The 16,238-nt window shown below is 41.5% G+C and overlaps 1 protein-coding gene across 10 annotated transcripts in view; it reads left to right on the top strand.

Annotated features, from left to right (window-relative positions):
* The window catches only part of PPFIA1 (PTPRF interacting protein alpha 1), an 89,741-nt gene that overhangs the window by 29,592 nt on the left and 43,911 nt on the right, over positions 1-16,238 (top strand). For 9 of the 10 annotated variants that reach the window (XM_039535497.1, XM_039535505.1, XM_039535499.1 and 6 more), the window contains exons 3-10: positions 4,448-4,549; positions 5,939-6,103; positions 8,649-8,723; positions 9,567-9,668; positions 9,917-10,138; positions 11,553-11,699; positions 14,066-14,200; positions 15,576-15,659. In XM_039535497.1, the coding sequence (XP_039391431.1) occupies positions 4,448-4,549; positions 5,939-6,103; positions 8,649-8,723; positions 9,567-9,668; positions 9,917-10,138; positions 11,553-11,699; positions 14,066-14,200; positions 15,576-15,659 (1,032 nt within the window). The remainder of the gene's footprint in view (positions 1-4,447; positions 4,550-5,938; positions 6,104-8,648; positions 8,724-9,566; positions 9,669-9,916; positions 10,139-11,552; positions 11,700-14,065; positions 14,201-15,575; positions 15,660-16,238) is intronic. The other variant, XM_039535503.1, reaches the window with a different exon arrangement.

Raw genomic sequence — 16,238 nt, 5'->3', positions numbered from 1 at the left:
GCAGCCGTGTTAGTCTGTATCTGCAAAAAGAACAGGAGTACTTGTGGCACCTTAAAGACTAACAAATTTATTTTAGCATGAGCTTTCGTGAGCTGCAGCTCACTTCTTCGGATGCATAGAATGGAACACACAGACAGGAGATATTTATACATACAGAGAACATGAAAAGGTGGAAGTATGCATACCAACAGGAAGAGTCTAATCAATTGAGATGAGCTTCCTCCTGCTGATGATAGCTCATCTCAATTGATTAGACTCTTCCTGTTGGTATGCATACTTCCACCTTTTCATGTTCTCTGTATGTATAAATATCTCCTGTCTGTGTGTTCCATTCTATGCATCCGAAGAAGTGAGCTGCAGCTCACGAAAGCTCGTGCTAAAATAAATTTGTTAGTCTTTAAGGTGCCACAAGTACTCCTGTTCTTTTTTTTTTTAGAATTTCCTGTGGAATGAGAATTCTAGTTTCCAGCCAACTCTAATAGTTGTAATTTAGCTATTTGAGAGCTGCCTTTTCTTCTCATGTTGTCATTTTAGTAATGGAATGAGGGAATGGTTTTGTGCTTTGTCTTTGGCATTGATGATGTTTTATTAATGAAGGACTTGTAAGGACACGTTTTGCTTTAGTAAGGTCTTCATATTGGCAGCATTAGAAGGTTTTAATTTATGTAGGCATTCATACTTAGAATGAACAACATTTGAAGTACATCTTTGTGGTTTTGATTATGTGTATTCAGTATCAGGTTTTCATTAAATGTAAACTGAACTAATGAAGTTTTCGCATCCTCCTGCTTGAAAATGGCAAAAAGAATTTAATTGTCATGCAACAAGAGTAAAGATGTTTTGCTTTTCCTATTTTGTTAAAGGAGGACTCCCTTTTTCCTCAAACTGAGCAATCTTTTATGATTGACTTAAAAAATCCATTTGAACTACACTCTCAGTAGTAATCTGAATTGTTCTAATGAATAGATTTGTGTTTTTTAAGAGGTAGGGGAGGTGATAGTGTATTGTATGTCATTGATGGCAATGGTACCACTGTTGTTTTTTTATAGTGACTTTCAACATGCTAATATGCTCTTGGGACTCCTGACACATGTCACAGGGTTAGGTTACAGAAGTTACTTTTTGTATTTTCTTTCCAATCTGATCTATCTTTTGGATACAGTTTACAGAATGAGGCTTTGTCTACACTGCCAATTGAACAACAACAACTTTTCGTCATTTACAGATGCTTAAAAAAGTCTCCCCTGCCCCCCAAGACAAAACTTTTGCTGTGGCAAGTGGCAATGTAAACAGCTCATTGATGACAGAAGCACTCTCCTATCCACAACGCGAACCCTGCTCGTAGGTAGTGGAAGTATTTTGTCGGCAAAAGTGCCAACAAACAGCGTTTACACTGCCCAATGTGTCGCTAAAAGCTGTGTTGTGTAGACAAAGCCTTGGGCTCTGAAACTTTTGTACATCAGCTTTGAGTCTGTCTGTTTTAGTTGCACATGTTAACATTGCAGTAGTGATGTTTTAGGTGCAGTTGAGACGTCCTTTCAAAGAAATTTGTTTTCAGGCATGTCTAGCTTAACTCAAAACAGCTTTGTCTTAAAGCTTTAGACATAGGGCTTGGCTACACTTGCAGATGTAGCATGCCGGGAGTTAAACCAGCCCTCGGAGACAGCAGCAGGGAAAGTGCTGATGTGTGTTCACACTGTCAGCCGCGAGCGCAGTAGCATGGCTATATTTGCGGCACTTGCAGCAGCTTCAGAGGGGTGCATTATGGGCAGCTATCCTGCAGAGCACCTCTTCCCATTCTGGACTGGCGCTGAGGCCTGTGGGAATGGGGAGGGGAGCGCGGGGCATCCTGGGTTCTGTCCCAATGCCCCGTGATGCATCGCTTCACCCAGCAATCCCTGTGCATCCATCCACATTTGGTGCTATCTTTCAGTGGTTTTTGTACTGCATGCTCTGTCTTCCCTTTCGGGCTCCGGGAATGGATCCTGAACTGCTGAGGAATATGCTGATGGGTCTCGCCAGCACGTCACGAATTGCAGTCGAGTTACTCCTTAAGCCACAAAGTGACAATGAGGAGTCCAACAACGATGTCGACACGCGTAAAACATACAACATGAGATTGCCTGTGGCACCGTGGAACGCTGCTTTTGGGCTCGGGAAACAAGCACTGACTGGTGGGATCACATTGCCATGCAAGTCTGGGATGATGAGTATTGGCTGCAGAACTTTCGGATGAGGAAATCCACTTTTATGGGACTCTGTGCTGAGCTCGCCCCAACCCTGCGGTGCAAGAACATGAGATTGAGAGCTGCCCTGCCGGTGGAGAAGTGCGTGGCGATTGCAATCTGGAAGCTGGCTACTCCAGACAGCTACTGATCGGTCGCTAACCAGTTCAGAGTGGGCTAGTCTACCGTTGGAATCGTGTTGATGCAAGTGTGCAGGGCCATTAATCGCATCCTGCTCAGAAGAACCGTGACTCTAGGGATGGCTTTGCACAAATGGGTTTCCCTAACTGCGGAGAGGCGATAGATGGCACGTATATTCCAATTCTGACACCTAGCTTCTGAGTACATAAATTGGAAAGGGTATTTCTCTGTGGTTCTCCAGGCATTTGTGGATCACCGTGGGCGTTTCACGGACATTAATGTAGGCTGGGCTGGAAAGGTGCATGTCGCACGCATCTTTCAGGACACTGGCCTGTTCAGGAAGCTGGAAGCCGGGACTTTCTTCCTGGTCCAGAAGATCACAGTCGGGTAAGTCGAAATGCCCATTGTGACCCTTTGAGACCTTTAATGGCATGGCTTATGAAACCATACGCGGGGAGCCTTGACAGCAGCAAGGAGCAGTTCAACAACAGGCAGAGTTGATGCAGAATGACTGTGGAGTGTGTTTTTGGCCATTTTTGGCTGCAGGGGCCCCCCTATACTTAACACTCTCCCCACATTTTCCACAGGATGGGTTCGTCCTGGAAGACAGTGGCGCAGATATGTTAGCCTTACTGGGACAAGGAGCACAGTAGCTCTGCCAAGGAACCTGTGCAAGTGGATTACCCAGCTTCTGCATGAGACCTTCGATGAGATCACTGAGACGGATTACCATGAAGTGAGAGAGTACATCAACGCCCTATTCCGCATCTATGCATGCACGCAGCCCTAACCTTTTTTTTTTCTGCAACCCTTCTTGCCCCAGCAGCCTGCACCCAACAACTCCCTTCTCAAAATAAATGCTGCTTACCGGGCACCTCATCTGCTGTTTGTTCTTCCCCAAGCACCGTTCACTGCGACTGGCTACCTTCCTCCTGGCTTGAAAACAGCTCCTGGCTGCATGCATCTAGGGATGCTGGGCCATCCTCTGGCTCTGGGCTGCCACAGCCTCTGAAGTGTCCATGGTGCTCTTTGGAGTGGAGGTGGGATCACCCCCCAATAATCTCGTCCAGATCTTTGTAGAACCGGCAGGTTGAGGGGTCAGCACTGGAGTGGTGGTTTGCCTCCCACGCTCTGTGGTAGGCTTTCCACAGCTCCTTTGCTTTAACCTTGCACTGCACTGTGTCCTGGTCATGGCCACTTTCTATCATGGCCCTTGATATCTGCCCGTGTGTATCATAATTCCTGCAGCTGGGACTGGACAGCTTCCTCCTCACAAATACTGATGAGGTCCAGTATCTCGCCACTGCTCCATACTGGGGATTGCCTGGCACGTGGAGGCATGGTCACCTGGAAAGATGCGGCGAGCACTCCATGCTTTGCTGAGCAAACAGGAAGGGGACTTTCAAAATTCCCAGAGAATTTAAAGGGTGGGTCTGACTGTTGGTCACCTGAGGGCAGGCCAGTAGAGTTCAAAGTGATGACCAGAGTGGCTAGAACAAGCATTGTGGGACACTTCCTGGAGGCCCATTAGAGCGCATTAATAGATCAGGGCGTCTACAGACACTACAGCACTCTAGCCAGGGCGCAGCAAACACTATGCTTCTCGTGGAGTTGGATTACCAGGGGTGCTCCAGCCGCAGAGTCCGGGTGCTCTACGTGCCTTGCCAGTGTGAACACCTCAGGAGTTGGGGCACCTTGGGCTCCAGCTTACACAGTGGCCTTGTCTACACTTGCATGTGTAGTGCTCAGTAAACAGTATATTTTGCTAGGCTTGAAAAGTTTTTAAGAAAAAAGGAAATAAAAACATAGATAATTGAAGTGACTTGACTCAGACCACACAAGATTATTCGCATACTGAGGAGAATCCATGTCTCTTGACTTAGTCATTGAGCCCCATTTCCTGGAAAACATCACCCCTCTTCTAGCACCGCCTCCTCTTCCTGGACAAACTTTTTGCTTAGATGAGTTGAATAAAAATAATTGATTACAACTTTACTGAACTACTTATTGTGGTAATAATTTTTATAATTAGGTTGTACACCTTTTCCGAGACTGATGTATGGTTGTTTGCTTTATTCCAGGAGTTTGCAGCACTTACTAAAGAGCTTAATATATGCAGGGAACAGCTCCTCGAAAGGGAAGAAGAAATTGCTGAACTGAAAGCAGAAAGAAATAATACAAGGGTTAGTTACTTGTCTGATCTCTATTGGTTATTGCCATCTGTGGCTAGCTTACCATCCGGAGCCAGTCTGTCCCTTTTTCTTGGCAGGCCCTTTAAATTTTTCTGTCTAGCTCCACCCGGAGTGGCTGCAATATTCTTTGTTTTAAAATGAAATTACCTCAAATGCAAAACAAGTGTCTCTGCTGGGGTGCTGTCCTTTAGCCTTCTAGGTCTCACCAACTCAATACTTGCCCTCCTGGGTTGGGAGGAAAGGTCAGCAAGCAAATAGTCCTTCCCAGATAATAACATCTCCTCTCACAGTGAGAACAGGGAGCTTTCTGTGGTGTCCCCTACCTACCTGGGTTTTGTCGTCTTTGGTTGGATGATTGGTTGAGTGATTAGGAGACAGGGAGCTACAAAAATCTACACTATAAAAGTCTTGGCTTCATGCCTTTTAACAGTCTCTCCAAGACTGTCTTCCTCTGAGACCATTTCCTCTCTTCCCATATCTGCCCTACTTGTCCCCAGGATCTTTGTTCTGTTGAGACTCTTGGAATGGGGAGACACTTGACTCCATCCCCCTCCAATTCCTCTTTTACTTAAAGCGCCCATAAACCCCATTAAACCATCATTAGGGAAAATATAATTAATTGGAGAATTGAACTTAATATTGAGATTCTCTTCAGACTGTGTATCATGTTCTTATACACCAAGTTGAAACTCAAAGATAAAAATTTGTAAGTTCTTCTTTAAGTATTGTCCATATGGGTTTTCACTGCTGGTACAATTGTGCCTTATTAAAAGGAAGCGTCAGTATAGCAGTGTCTTTTAGGGCTGTGACTGCACCTTGTGTCTATTCCACCCAACAGCAGATAAAGGACTGTGGCTCTGACTGCCAAAGGGTTCCTTCATGATAAGGGATTCTGTATTAGAGTAAGACTCTGAAGTAGTGGAGTAGAAATGCGGGTCATGGAGATCCATACAGACAGCTCGCGCAACCATGTTTCAAGAAGTTGCTCCCCACCCACTTCTTCATACATTTCCTGTGTACAACCAGTCCTGGTGATTAGAAAGCAGTTTCCAGACTTAAGACTTCTCAGATCCTTGTCCATTTCATCTAAGCAAAGATTAAAATGAAGCTCTCTCAAACCTGGTATCTTACCTAGAGGCTAGGTCTGGGGAAGAATGCTGGGTAAAAAAGGGTGAACAATGGTCCATGTAGCACCTCTTCCATTTTGTTAACTTTATACAAAGATATCAGTGAAATGTTACAGGCAAACAAATGAATATATTTAACATTGGGTTCAAAGTTCTAAACTCAAACCTAATATTTTAGAAAGTAAAGTCATTCTAGTCTGATGTTCAAAACATGTATAAACATCTTGTTCCTTATTTACTTTTTTTGTTTCAGCTGCTATTGGAACATTTGGAATGTCTAGTCTCCAGACATGAGCGGTCCCTTAGAATGACGGTTGTTAAGAGACAGGCTCAGTCTCCAGCAGGAGTGTCTAGTGAAGTTGAAGTTCTCAAAGCACTAAAATCACTATTTGAACATCACAAAGCCCTTGATGAAAAGGTAATGAAATGTGCCAATTAATGTGTCTCCTCCCTCGCCCCCCAGTGTGGAACTAATAACTATCTGAGCAAAAGTTTTCAAAAGTTAGGTTCTCTAACTATGCCACATCTGCTTTAAGAAAATGTACACTAGTGTAACTACACTGATGCAGTTATGTCAGTACAACCTCCTAATGTAGATGTGCTGTACTAAAGCAAAACCAGTGCAACTTAATATAGTAACATACCAATGTAAGCTGCATTAGTGTAAAAAGCCCAGCTTTGTGCTTATGCAACATATCTACATTAGGGGTTTTCACACTTATTTACTTGTATTACAGTAACACATAAAGGATGTCATTGCCTAGATACTGTACACACAAAGTAGAAGTAGAAGACAATGGACAACCGGTGGTTACAACAATTAGTGGGAGCACAGGGTAAAAATGCTGACAGCTGTGGCTGGAGAAATAAGCAGCAGTCACAGCATACCAGCTGTCTAACCATTGTCAAGTGTTTTGTAGTTGTCATGGTATAGGTGAGTTTTAAGGAGAATAGTGTAGTGTGGCATTTTGCAGGGTGCTGTTCTCATGAAAAAGAAATGGCATGGGAGAAAACAAACATGTATGCTGGAAAATTTGACACAGGCAATCAAGGCTGGCATCACTGATGGAGAGAAAATAGAGATTGGTCTGATCTCAGGCCACAGCGGGCATTAAAAATGAAAACAAGTAGTTTGTACTTGATGCTGTGGAAAAGGGAAGCCAGTGGAATGATACAAACAAATTGGTTATGTGGTTGAAGCAACAAACCAGGAAGACTTTTTTCAGCAAGAGTTTGAATGAATTTAAGGGGAGACAGGAGAAAGGGAGATGAGATGGTTGTGGATGGCAGTGACATTTTTTTTAAATGGGGTTTGGATATTCCATTTGGACTGGAGAAAAAGGTGGTGATGATAGGGAAGGTTGTGCGAGGAGCTGGAGTCAGACAGAGTTGTGGTGCATATTACCAGATGCAAACAGAAGAAGGCAAAAGGGGAAGCAGAGGTATGATTTGTGTGTGTAGGAGTGAGGAGGTGGTGGAATGGGACAGGAAGAACAGAAGAGTGAAAAGCTGATGAGAGTAACATAGGGAGAGGGTAGAATAGAAGGGGAGATGAAGTAGGAGAAGGGAGAGAAAAAAGGAGGTAAATGCGATGCAGGAAAATGGTAAAGTTAGAGATGAGTGGAAAAAGTGTAGAGTGGTACCAATAACAAACAGTGTGATTACAAGGAATCTACTGATTCCCTCTGTCTCTGTTCCTAATCACTAATGCAAAATGCTCAAGGGACAGTTACTTGAGTATGTAAGTAGTGAAATGAGAGAAATTAGTAGCAGTGTAGTGAGTGGCTCAGTATTTAAGGTGAACAATTACACCAGGCCTAGACAAGGCAGATCAAAGAAGCAGTTAAGTGAACTGGTGAGTGAGTCAGTGAGGAGGTGTTACCAGTTCAGTCAGTGCAGTCAACAGGGAAAGCAAAAACATGTTGTGATGTTGTTACGCCCGAACTGTTCGCTCTACTTGGTTGGAGTTTGAGTGTGCTGCTGCCTCTTGCTTCAAGTGCAAGAGCATGGAAGATAGGATGGTGGCTGCTCTGGGGCTGGGGGAGTCGTGCTGCATCTGGGGAAGATTTAAAGAATAAAATCTCTTCGGGGTGCTTATTTGCACTGGTGTTACACTTGTGTAAATTTTCCTAATGTAGAAAATTCATTCATCCTACCCCTTCATCTGCACATACTCTTCATTCTTCATCACCTCCTTTCATACTTTCACCCCACTCGTCCTTTCCCTAGTCCACACATCCTTTCCCTTACACTGACAACATATGTGTGTAATAGAAGAAAAGGAAAAAAGAGGGGAAAATAGTGAAGTAGGGCTAGAAAGGGAGGGACAGGGGAAAAGATCCTCTCTGCCCCCACCCACCCTGGATTAGTTACACAGGAGGAAGCTGGTTAAAGGGGGAGTCCTGGAGCCCCTCAGTTTACCTGTGCATTGGGCCTGCTACCATAGAGCTCAGCTGTGCAAATGGGTGCAGCTTAAGGTGAACCCCATTCCCAACTAGCAGTTTGATTCCTAAATTTTGTGTCTAATAAAATACTTATTTCTTATAACTTTGCAAATTCTATAAATTGAAATCACTGACTTCTTAGACAATACAAACATTACAGGTGTTTGAGTGTTCCTTACAAGGGAGAGGTATAATTTAAATACACAGAATTTAGTCTAGTTTTAAAAGTTGGCAGCAAATGGAGTTCACCTGCCCAATGGAGAAGTTCTGTCTCCTAGTTAGGTAAAGTGTCAGTCAACGGTTAATCTTAAAACCTAAGTCATTTTTCCAGAAGATCCTTTCTGTGATGCATGTTAAAACTTCAGAATTTAATGGTGTAAGTCATTGACACTGATGGAGCAATTAAGCATACTGAAATGGGAAGCCATACCTCTAGGCACATACAAATTTAGTTTTGTGTTCACAGTTGCTCAGTGCTAAGATAGCTATAAAATTTTTATTGATGACTTTATTTTTCAGGTAAGGGAAAGATTACGAGTAGCACTTGAAAGGTGTAGTTTATTGGAAGAAGAACTAGGTACTACGCATAAAGAGGTAGGTCCCAGTAAAATAAAATTTTGAGGGATGTTTGGGTGGAAGAATTTATACCATAGTATCAAACCAATATTGTTCCAAATATTAGTATATATAGATGATTCTTAGTTATTTTCTTTACTTGTAGATTTTTGTTTTTAGTTAAATCCCAGTTGGATGAGTTTGGTTTCACCTTAGTTCTTGTTGATATATGTATAGTTCCTAAACAGACTTCTGAGCTGATTATTCTGCTGTTTCACAAATAGAATTTTTTCTGGTTTAAGACCAATAGCAGTAGCATAGCAGGCATGGAATAGGTTTTTAGCTGTCTGTACTACATCTTGCTCATGCATACATAATCAGTCTCTTCTTTAAAGCATTAATAATCTTCTAAATATTATATCAGTAAAATTCATTACTACAAGCATACTCATTTGCTTCAAAGTGAGGCCATTGCATTATGTTAGCTATTGCTTATGTCAGTGGTTCCCAACCTTTTCCAGGTGGTGGGCACCGGACGACAAGCCACTGAGGACCGTGGCTGGCAGACAAACATCCGCCAAAATGCTGACGAGAAGCGGCAACGTCAAGAGGCATTGCCGCCGAAGTAGCGTCATCAAGAGGCGTCACTGCCTAACGGTCGCCGAAAATCAGCGGCATTTCGGCAGCGACGCCTCTTGGTGACGCTGCTTTTCGGTGGCATTTCAGCAGATGCTTGTGAGCCTGCGTACTGGCTGGCGGACATAGATGCCCCGGCGGGCGCCATGGCACCCGCGGGCACCGCGTTGGGGACCACTGGCTTATGTGATAAGTGAAATACAAAGTGAAATGTGCTACAGTTTTTTTTTTTACTTTTGGTTTTAGTTAATGATTCTGAAAGAGCAAAACAATCAGAAAAGAACACTAACTGATGGGGTGCTGGATATAAATCATGATCAGGAGAATACACCAAGTACAAATGGGAAGGTAAGGTTGTTTGTTAATACTGATGGGTTTTTTTCCCCCCCACGTATGGGTTGCAATATTTGTCCAGTCTTAAGTGTATAATTAAAGCACAAGGTAATTATTGCAACTCTATTATTGGATAGACTGCACAAACTAACCTTAATTAGCTTTGTTATATTGAAGTAATATAGTATATTTCAAAGCTCTATATGGTGTGGAAACTTAAGGTGGTGTTTTGTTCTTTTTGGTTTTGTTTTTTAATATAATAGAGATCTTCTGATGGTTCTTCAAGCCACGATGAAGACCTTGCTAAAGTTATAGAACTCCAAGAAATTATAGACAAGCAGACCAACGAGCAAGGCCAAATGAAAGAACGTCTCACTGCTCTTTCTAGCAGAGTAACAGAGTTGGAAGAAGATCTTGACACAGCTAGAAAAGATTTAATAAAATCAGAAGAAATGAGTACAAAGTTGCAAAGAGATGTACGAGAGGTGAGGAATGAACTGTGAAAGTCTAAGCCAGCCGCTAGAGGGGTGTACTAAGCCCTTTCCCTCTCATGGTGATAGATGCTTAGGTCTGGGGTTCATGGAGATGCCATCTCCGTTTAGCAATCCATGGAGGGAACCCACCACCTGGATTTAGGCACCTAAATCCGGGCCTAACTGCTTAGCTCATTCCTGAGTGCTAATTTTCTTGATGTTGTATTGTTCAATTGTGTATCCTCAAATTTGTGTTTCTCTTAATTGTTTGCTAAAGTGATGGTTACTAATTGATTAGTAGAAGCATTGAAAATCTTATAGGTGTCCTACATTCTGCCCTCTGGGCTGGAAGAAATGTATCCTGATAACTGTCAGCTAGGGTCTAGACTTAGATCAAGGAAAATTTGGTGTTGCATATATGTAGCTACCCCAGGGGAAAAAAAAGATGTGGAATTTATCCATGCTTCTTTCAGAATAGATGTGCTACTGAAAATTCATGAATACACAAACATGATAAACATTGCTTGATCTGTAATGCTTTAAGGGCAAGGCTACTCTAGGAATAAGAATAAAATTTAGATACTTTTGTGAATTATTTTTTTCCTTAAGATAACTATAACAAATTGTTTTTAAAATGCCTAATATCTACAGTGTAAAACACTTTGTATTTTCAAAGATTTCAAAGTACAGAACATAATCCTCACAGTTGCTTTGATATATGGAACTTTGTGTAGTAAGACCCACTGTTCTAAAGGTGATTTAAAGTGTACTTAAAAGAAGCTGGGAGATAACATTCAACAATATTTTTAAAAGAAATTTTAGTCTGGAAATGTAAGCAGTGTTGTACACTTATGCAAAAATGGACAATCTGGAAAAGATGTCAAAGCCTAACCCCAAATATTTAAAGTTGAGTGCCTAAAGTTAGGCTCTTAAATCCATATCTAGGTACCTAAATAAAGATTCTGATTTTAAAGATACTGAGCTTCTGCAGCACACCTGAACTTTAGTGGGATTTATAAGTACACACAACCTTTGAAAAAAGGACACTTTTGTATTTAATGCTGAATATGAGTTTAAGAGCTGAACTTAAGGCTCCAGAGTTAGACTGAACTTACGTACTTACGTTTTTTTAACACACTATAAGGAAAACTACTATTATATTGTAATAATTTTGAGGTAAATAATTAAGCATTCTGTAATTCACTACTTGACTCTGTTAGTCCTTTTTTTAATTTTAAAGTGAGTTTGTAATTTAATAACACAATTCTTCTAAGTAAATATCTCAATACTTTATACTTACTGATTGTGCTGTAGGAATGAGAAAGTATGTTTGATACTGTTTTAGCCTAGATTATTTAAAAAAAATTTATAGCTTTTAGTGACTAAATGTAATTTTTTATTCCAACAAATGTTTCTCATAACATAGGCCATGGCCCAAAAGGAAGACATGGAAGAGAGAATTACAACTCTTGAAAAACGCTACCTCGCTGCACAGCGTGAAGCTACATCTGTGCATGACCTCAATGATAAACTTGAAAATGAAATTGCTAATAAAGACTCCATGCACCGACAGGTAATAATTTTAATTTAAATAAAATATGAAAATTCTGTTGAATATATTGCTGATGAAGATGGTAATATTAAAACTACAGTAGTACCCAATGTGTGCTAAGGCACTTACTTTTTATCTGAAGAAGATTACGATATCTTACGAGCAGTCATACTTTAAAAATAAGTCTAATGTGCTGTGGTTACTTATGAAAGTCTGAGGTCAAAGTTAAGGTTGTATTTTAGATTGTGTTTCTTTGAATTAGAATTCAAATTTTATGTTGGAAATGAAAAGAATTTGTTGTGGAGGTGAGGACTCTGTGTATCTGGGTATGATTGTTAGTGAAAAGTGTTAATTAATGTTCACTTGGACGATGTTGTAATTCTAACAGGAAACTTTCTCTAAATGGTTGTGTTGAAAAGAAATGTAGTTAAGTATTCTTAACTAATTCTTAACTATTTTGAGTGGAAATTCCATGATTTGTTCATTAGCAACAAATAATTAAACATTTTGACACATAAAGCTTATGGCAGAGAAGGTTATGCTCTTGACAGAGCTTGGGGAGGCACACTGGTGCTGTCCTCCTGCATATCTTTGCACGTGTGTGAATTATAGCTGTGTTGGAATTAGTGGAGCGTATTATGTTAAAACTTTGCCTATGATTTCTCCCCCTTTTGTCTCATCCCCCCCCCCCCCAATCACCTATAGTTTTTCACCTCCGTCTCTGCTTCTGCTGGTTCTCTGGACCACCCTAGGCTTGATCCCTTTCTATACCTCCTCTTCATGTACTGCGGCTTCCTTCGTGCCCCTGGACTCCATCGCTTTCTGGAATAACTTTGAACTCCGTTTTTTATAAAATGTTTGAAAGTTTAACAGGACAGGAGAGTGTGGGCTAGAGGTAGAAGGGGAGAGCCCCACTGCCCATCCCTTCTCAGCACCACTGTTCACCACCACTGATTAATCCTAATGCTTGGCTGTTTCCTCCTTTACCTGTCTCCCCACAATGACTAGTCTGCATCCCTTATTTCTGGTGTAGAGCTTCTATGAACCTTTCATCCTTACTGCCTCTAGGCATGCATGCTCTAATCCAGTGGTCCCCAAACTTTTCACATCATGCCTCCACTTAGCCCTGCCCATTCCCTCCCTCTCCACCCTCACCCACTCCCCAGCTGGGCGAGGCTGGGGCTGGAGCCACGGCCAGGGACCGAGGCTGGGGCTGGGAGCAGGCTGGGGCTGGGGCCCGAGGCTGGGAGCGGGGCTGCGGCGAGGCCAGCAGCCAGGGGCCAAGGCTAGGACCAGAGCTGGGGGCAGATCGGGGCTGGATGGTGCTCCCTTCTGCCCCCCATTGGGGCTGGCCTGGGCCCTGTCATGCCCCCCTCAATGTTTCTTCTTGTCCCCCTAGGTGGGGGCTCGCCCCACAGTTTGGGGACCACTGCTCTAACCTATCCATTGCCTCCTGCAGGTTTGCTCAATCTATCATACCAGGACTCCCTCTGAACCTTAGCAAAGAGACAGCACAATAGGATGAGCAGCTGGCTGATGGCTCTAGCTAGGGGTCTAGGAGGGGAAGCAGTTAGGTGAGTGGGGCTATCTGGAAGAGAGGATAGAATGAAGGAAAGTGGACTGCCTGGGGACTGAGAAAGTTGGTAGGGAGCAGGGGCTTGAACACAGAACAAGCAGTGAAGTGCCTAAGCTTTGTAATTTTACTTGTCTTTGATAGGAACCGTTTCTGGTTTTGAATAAATTTTATCCAGCTCTTTCCTTTGGCTTAGACAGAAACAGTTGCACCAAATAATGCTCATCACTTTCTTATTTATTTTATTGAAAAAAGAAAACTGGTTTATTCCTGATTTTTGTGTACAACTAAATTAATTTAAATTTTGAAGGGTTATATATCAGTCACTTGTTAGCTAGAGGGAACAGAAGGAAACATCGAGTCATTTTTAACCTTAACTCCTAAAATATTTAACACATTTACTTTTAACTTAGTTTTCTAGCAAAGTGCTAAATTTAGTGCTCATATAAATAATTTTACTTAAATAGCAAAGGAATTTGATCTCCGCTATAACTGCAAACCTCCACATAACCTTAAAATTGGAGCCATTAGCAATGCCTCTATGATAGTTCACATGCTGTGGCTGTGTTTATGAAGGAATTCACTATTTATTTCAGTGAAATAGCACTTTTATGTGACACACTTAATTTTAAAAGTTAGTTTGGAAAGCTGCTTTTCTCCTTTTTGTATTTGGAAAGTAAAATCAGTGTTGGAAAATTGTTTTCCATTAGTCTAATAAAGGAAGCTGTCTGTTTCTCTACTCCAGTATTTGATAAAGGAACAAGTAGCTACCATTTTAGTTGTAAATGGTGACTGTTGCATTCTCGATCTTTAGAGTGAAGATAAGAACCGCCAGTTGCAAGAACGACTGGAACTGGCTGAGCAAAAGTTGCAGCAGACTTTGAGAAAAGCTGAGACTTTGCCTGAGGTGGAGGCTGAACTGGCACAGAGAGTTGCAGCACTTTCAAAGGTGGGGACAGTAGTTCACTGAATTGTGAGTGTCTTTTCTGTGGTTATTCCAACTATAGCAATTCTGTTCTGTCTTTTTTTTCACTGATTTTTCCAAACAGAATCAGTAAAATGTTTTCTATATTATGTGATTCCATTTATTCATTCTCCTAATTGTCTAGCATATGTTCAAAATATTTAAATTCTAATGACTTTTTCTGTATTTCTATTATTGGGAGTTTGCTTTTGTATCAGCTCTTGTATCAGCTTTGTGTGTTGCATTGTGAAAAGTGTTTGTTTCCTTTCCCTTTTGCTGTTTGAATTACTGTTTTTGTTACTGTATAAATCTGCTTTAGTCCAGAAAGAATGAGCTGGGAGTCACTTAATACAATCAGCAACTTATGTCTTGGCAGGGAAGAAGACCATTTCTTCCTTTTTTTTTTTAAACTAAGGCCATGTCTACACTACAGCACTACTGTATGCCACTGTAGCGCCATCGTGTAGATGCTTCCTACAGCAACAGAAGGGGTTTTTTCCAATGCTGTAGGTAATCCACCTCTCTGACCAGAGATAGGCAGATTAACGGAAGAATTCTTCTGTTGCCCTATCCACATCGACACTGAAGGTTAGGTGGGCATAGCGATGGTGCTCAAGGGTGCGAACTTGTCACACCCCGGAGTAATGTATCTGTTGACCTAATTTTTTGGTATAGGCCAGCCCTAAGGAAGGATTGACCTGAAGCTTTTAAGTAATGGGCAGTCAAATTTCAGCTTACATTATATGTCCTTAAATGGCTGCAGGGAGAATAGCAGCTTATAGAGTGAAGTAATAGTATGTCTAGTAGCTATAAATGGACTTCTTAAGTGTCTTTAAAGTCTCGTTTTCATTTTTTTTTTTTTTTATCTTTCCTATCCCTTTATTGGCTTTGTAGTCTGACCCTTTGTCTTCTGGGAACTCTGCTGCTAAAGAGGCTAAACTATTGGAACTTGCCTCCAAGTTTAGGAAGGTAGAATTTGTACATCGGTCCTTGTTTCTGCTTGCTGCTTTCTGCTTTTCATGATTACTAACATAGGTAAATGGGGATGAGGGTAGAGAGGAAATCCTGTGATGGGATTTATACATTTATTGCATTGTGGAAGTATGAATGTAAATTTTCTTGGTGAGAAGTCATTTGTCAGCAATGGTTGAACCATGAAATTCTGGTGTGGGAGGATTAATTGATCTTCATTTAACATAATGAGGATTCTTAGGTTCTGGTAGTAAGCTGTTTTGCACTGCATATGGACAAAAATGGCAGTTTGCACACAAAAGCATGTTATGCTTCTTGCTAGCACATCAGTTTTCAGTACATTCTTAAAGACTTAAATACTAGTTCTAGTTTGTTTTCAAATTGACAGGCTGAGGAGAGACATGGCAACATTGAAGAACGGTTACGACAGATGGAAGCACAATTGGAGGAAAAGAATCAGGAATTGCAAAGGGTATTACAAAAATATTTTTTGGAATAGAAATCAAACTGAAAAGTAAAACTATGATCCTTGCATGGTAGCCGATGGTTGAGCTGGGCCTTCCCTTCTTCTATGTCCCACCTCTAATGCAGTGCTAAAAGTTGAGGCTTGGTTTGGGGATTTATGATGATTGCTAGTCGTTGCTCTTAATTAAAGTTAGTGAACTTAATTGTGAGCTTTGAGTTTCCAGCTGAAATTTGAAATAAAATGTTTAAAAGTACCTGTCTACCATACTTTATTCTAATTAGATCTCCCTTCTCACAAAAAAAAATCTTCTGTAGACATACTGAGTCAGCTGGCCTTGGAGTTTGCTTTGCAGGCTTTGAAATTTACTCAGTCACTAGACTGTAAACTCACACTTGGAAGCCTGTGAATCTAGTACTTCTGATTATCTGAAGGTTTTGGGTATCCCTGAAGGCTTTTGGATGATAAAGGTATCTGGATTAATTCTGAACCTTTGAGGAAAGTGTCTTTCATTGGAGAAAATAAGGAGTTTGGGTGTGGTGAGCCTTACTGTTTTCACAACCTGGAGATCTTTCTAAATGGTACTTT

The sequence above is a fragment of the Mauremys reevesii genome, linkage group 4 (genome assembly GCF_016161935.1).
Source record: "Mauremys reevesii isolate NIE-2019 linkage group 4, ASM1616193v1, whole genome shotgun sequence".
In the NCBI taxonomy this organism is placed as follows: domain Eukaryota; kingdom Metazoa; phylum Chordata; order Testudines; family Geoemydidae; genus Mauremys; species Mauremys reevesii.
The sequence above is the reverse complement of the archived record's forward strand: the minus strand, read 5'-3'. Positions and strand labels throughout refer to the sequence as shown.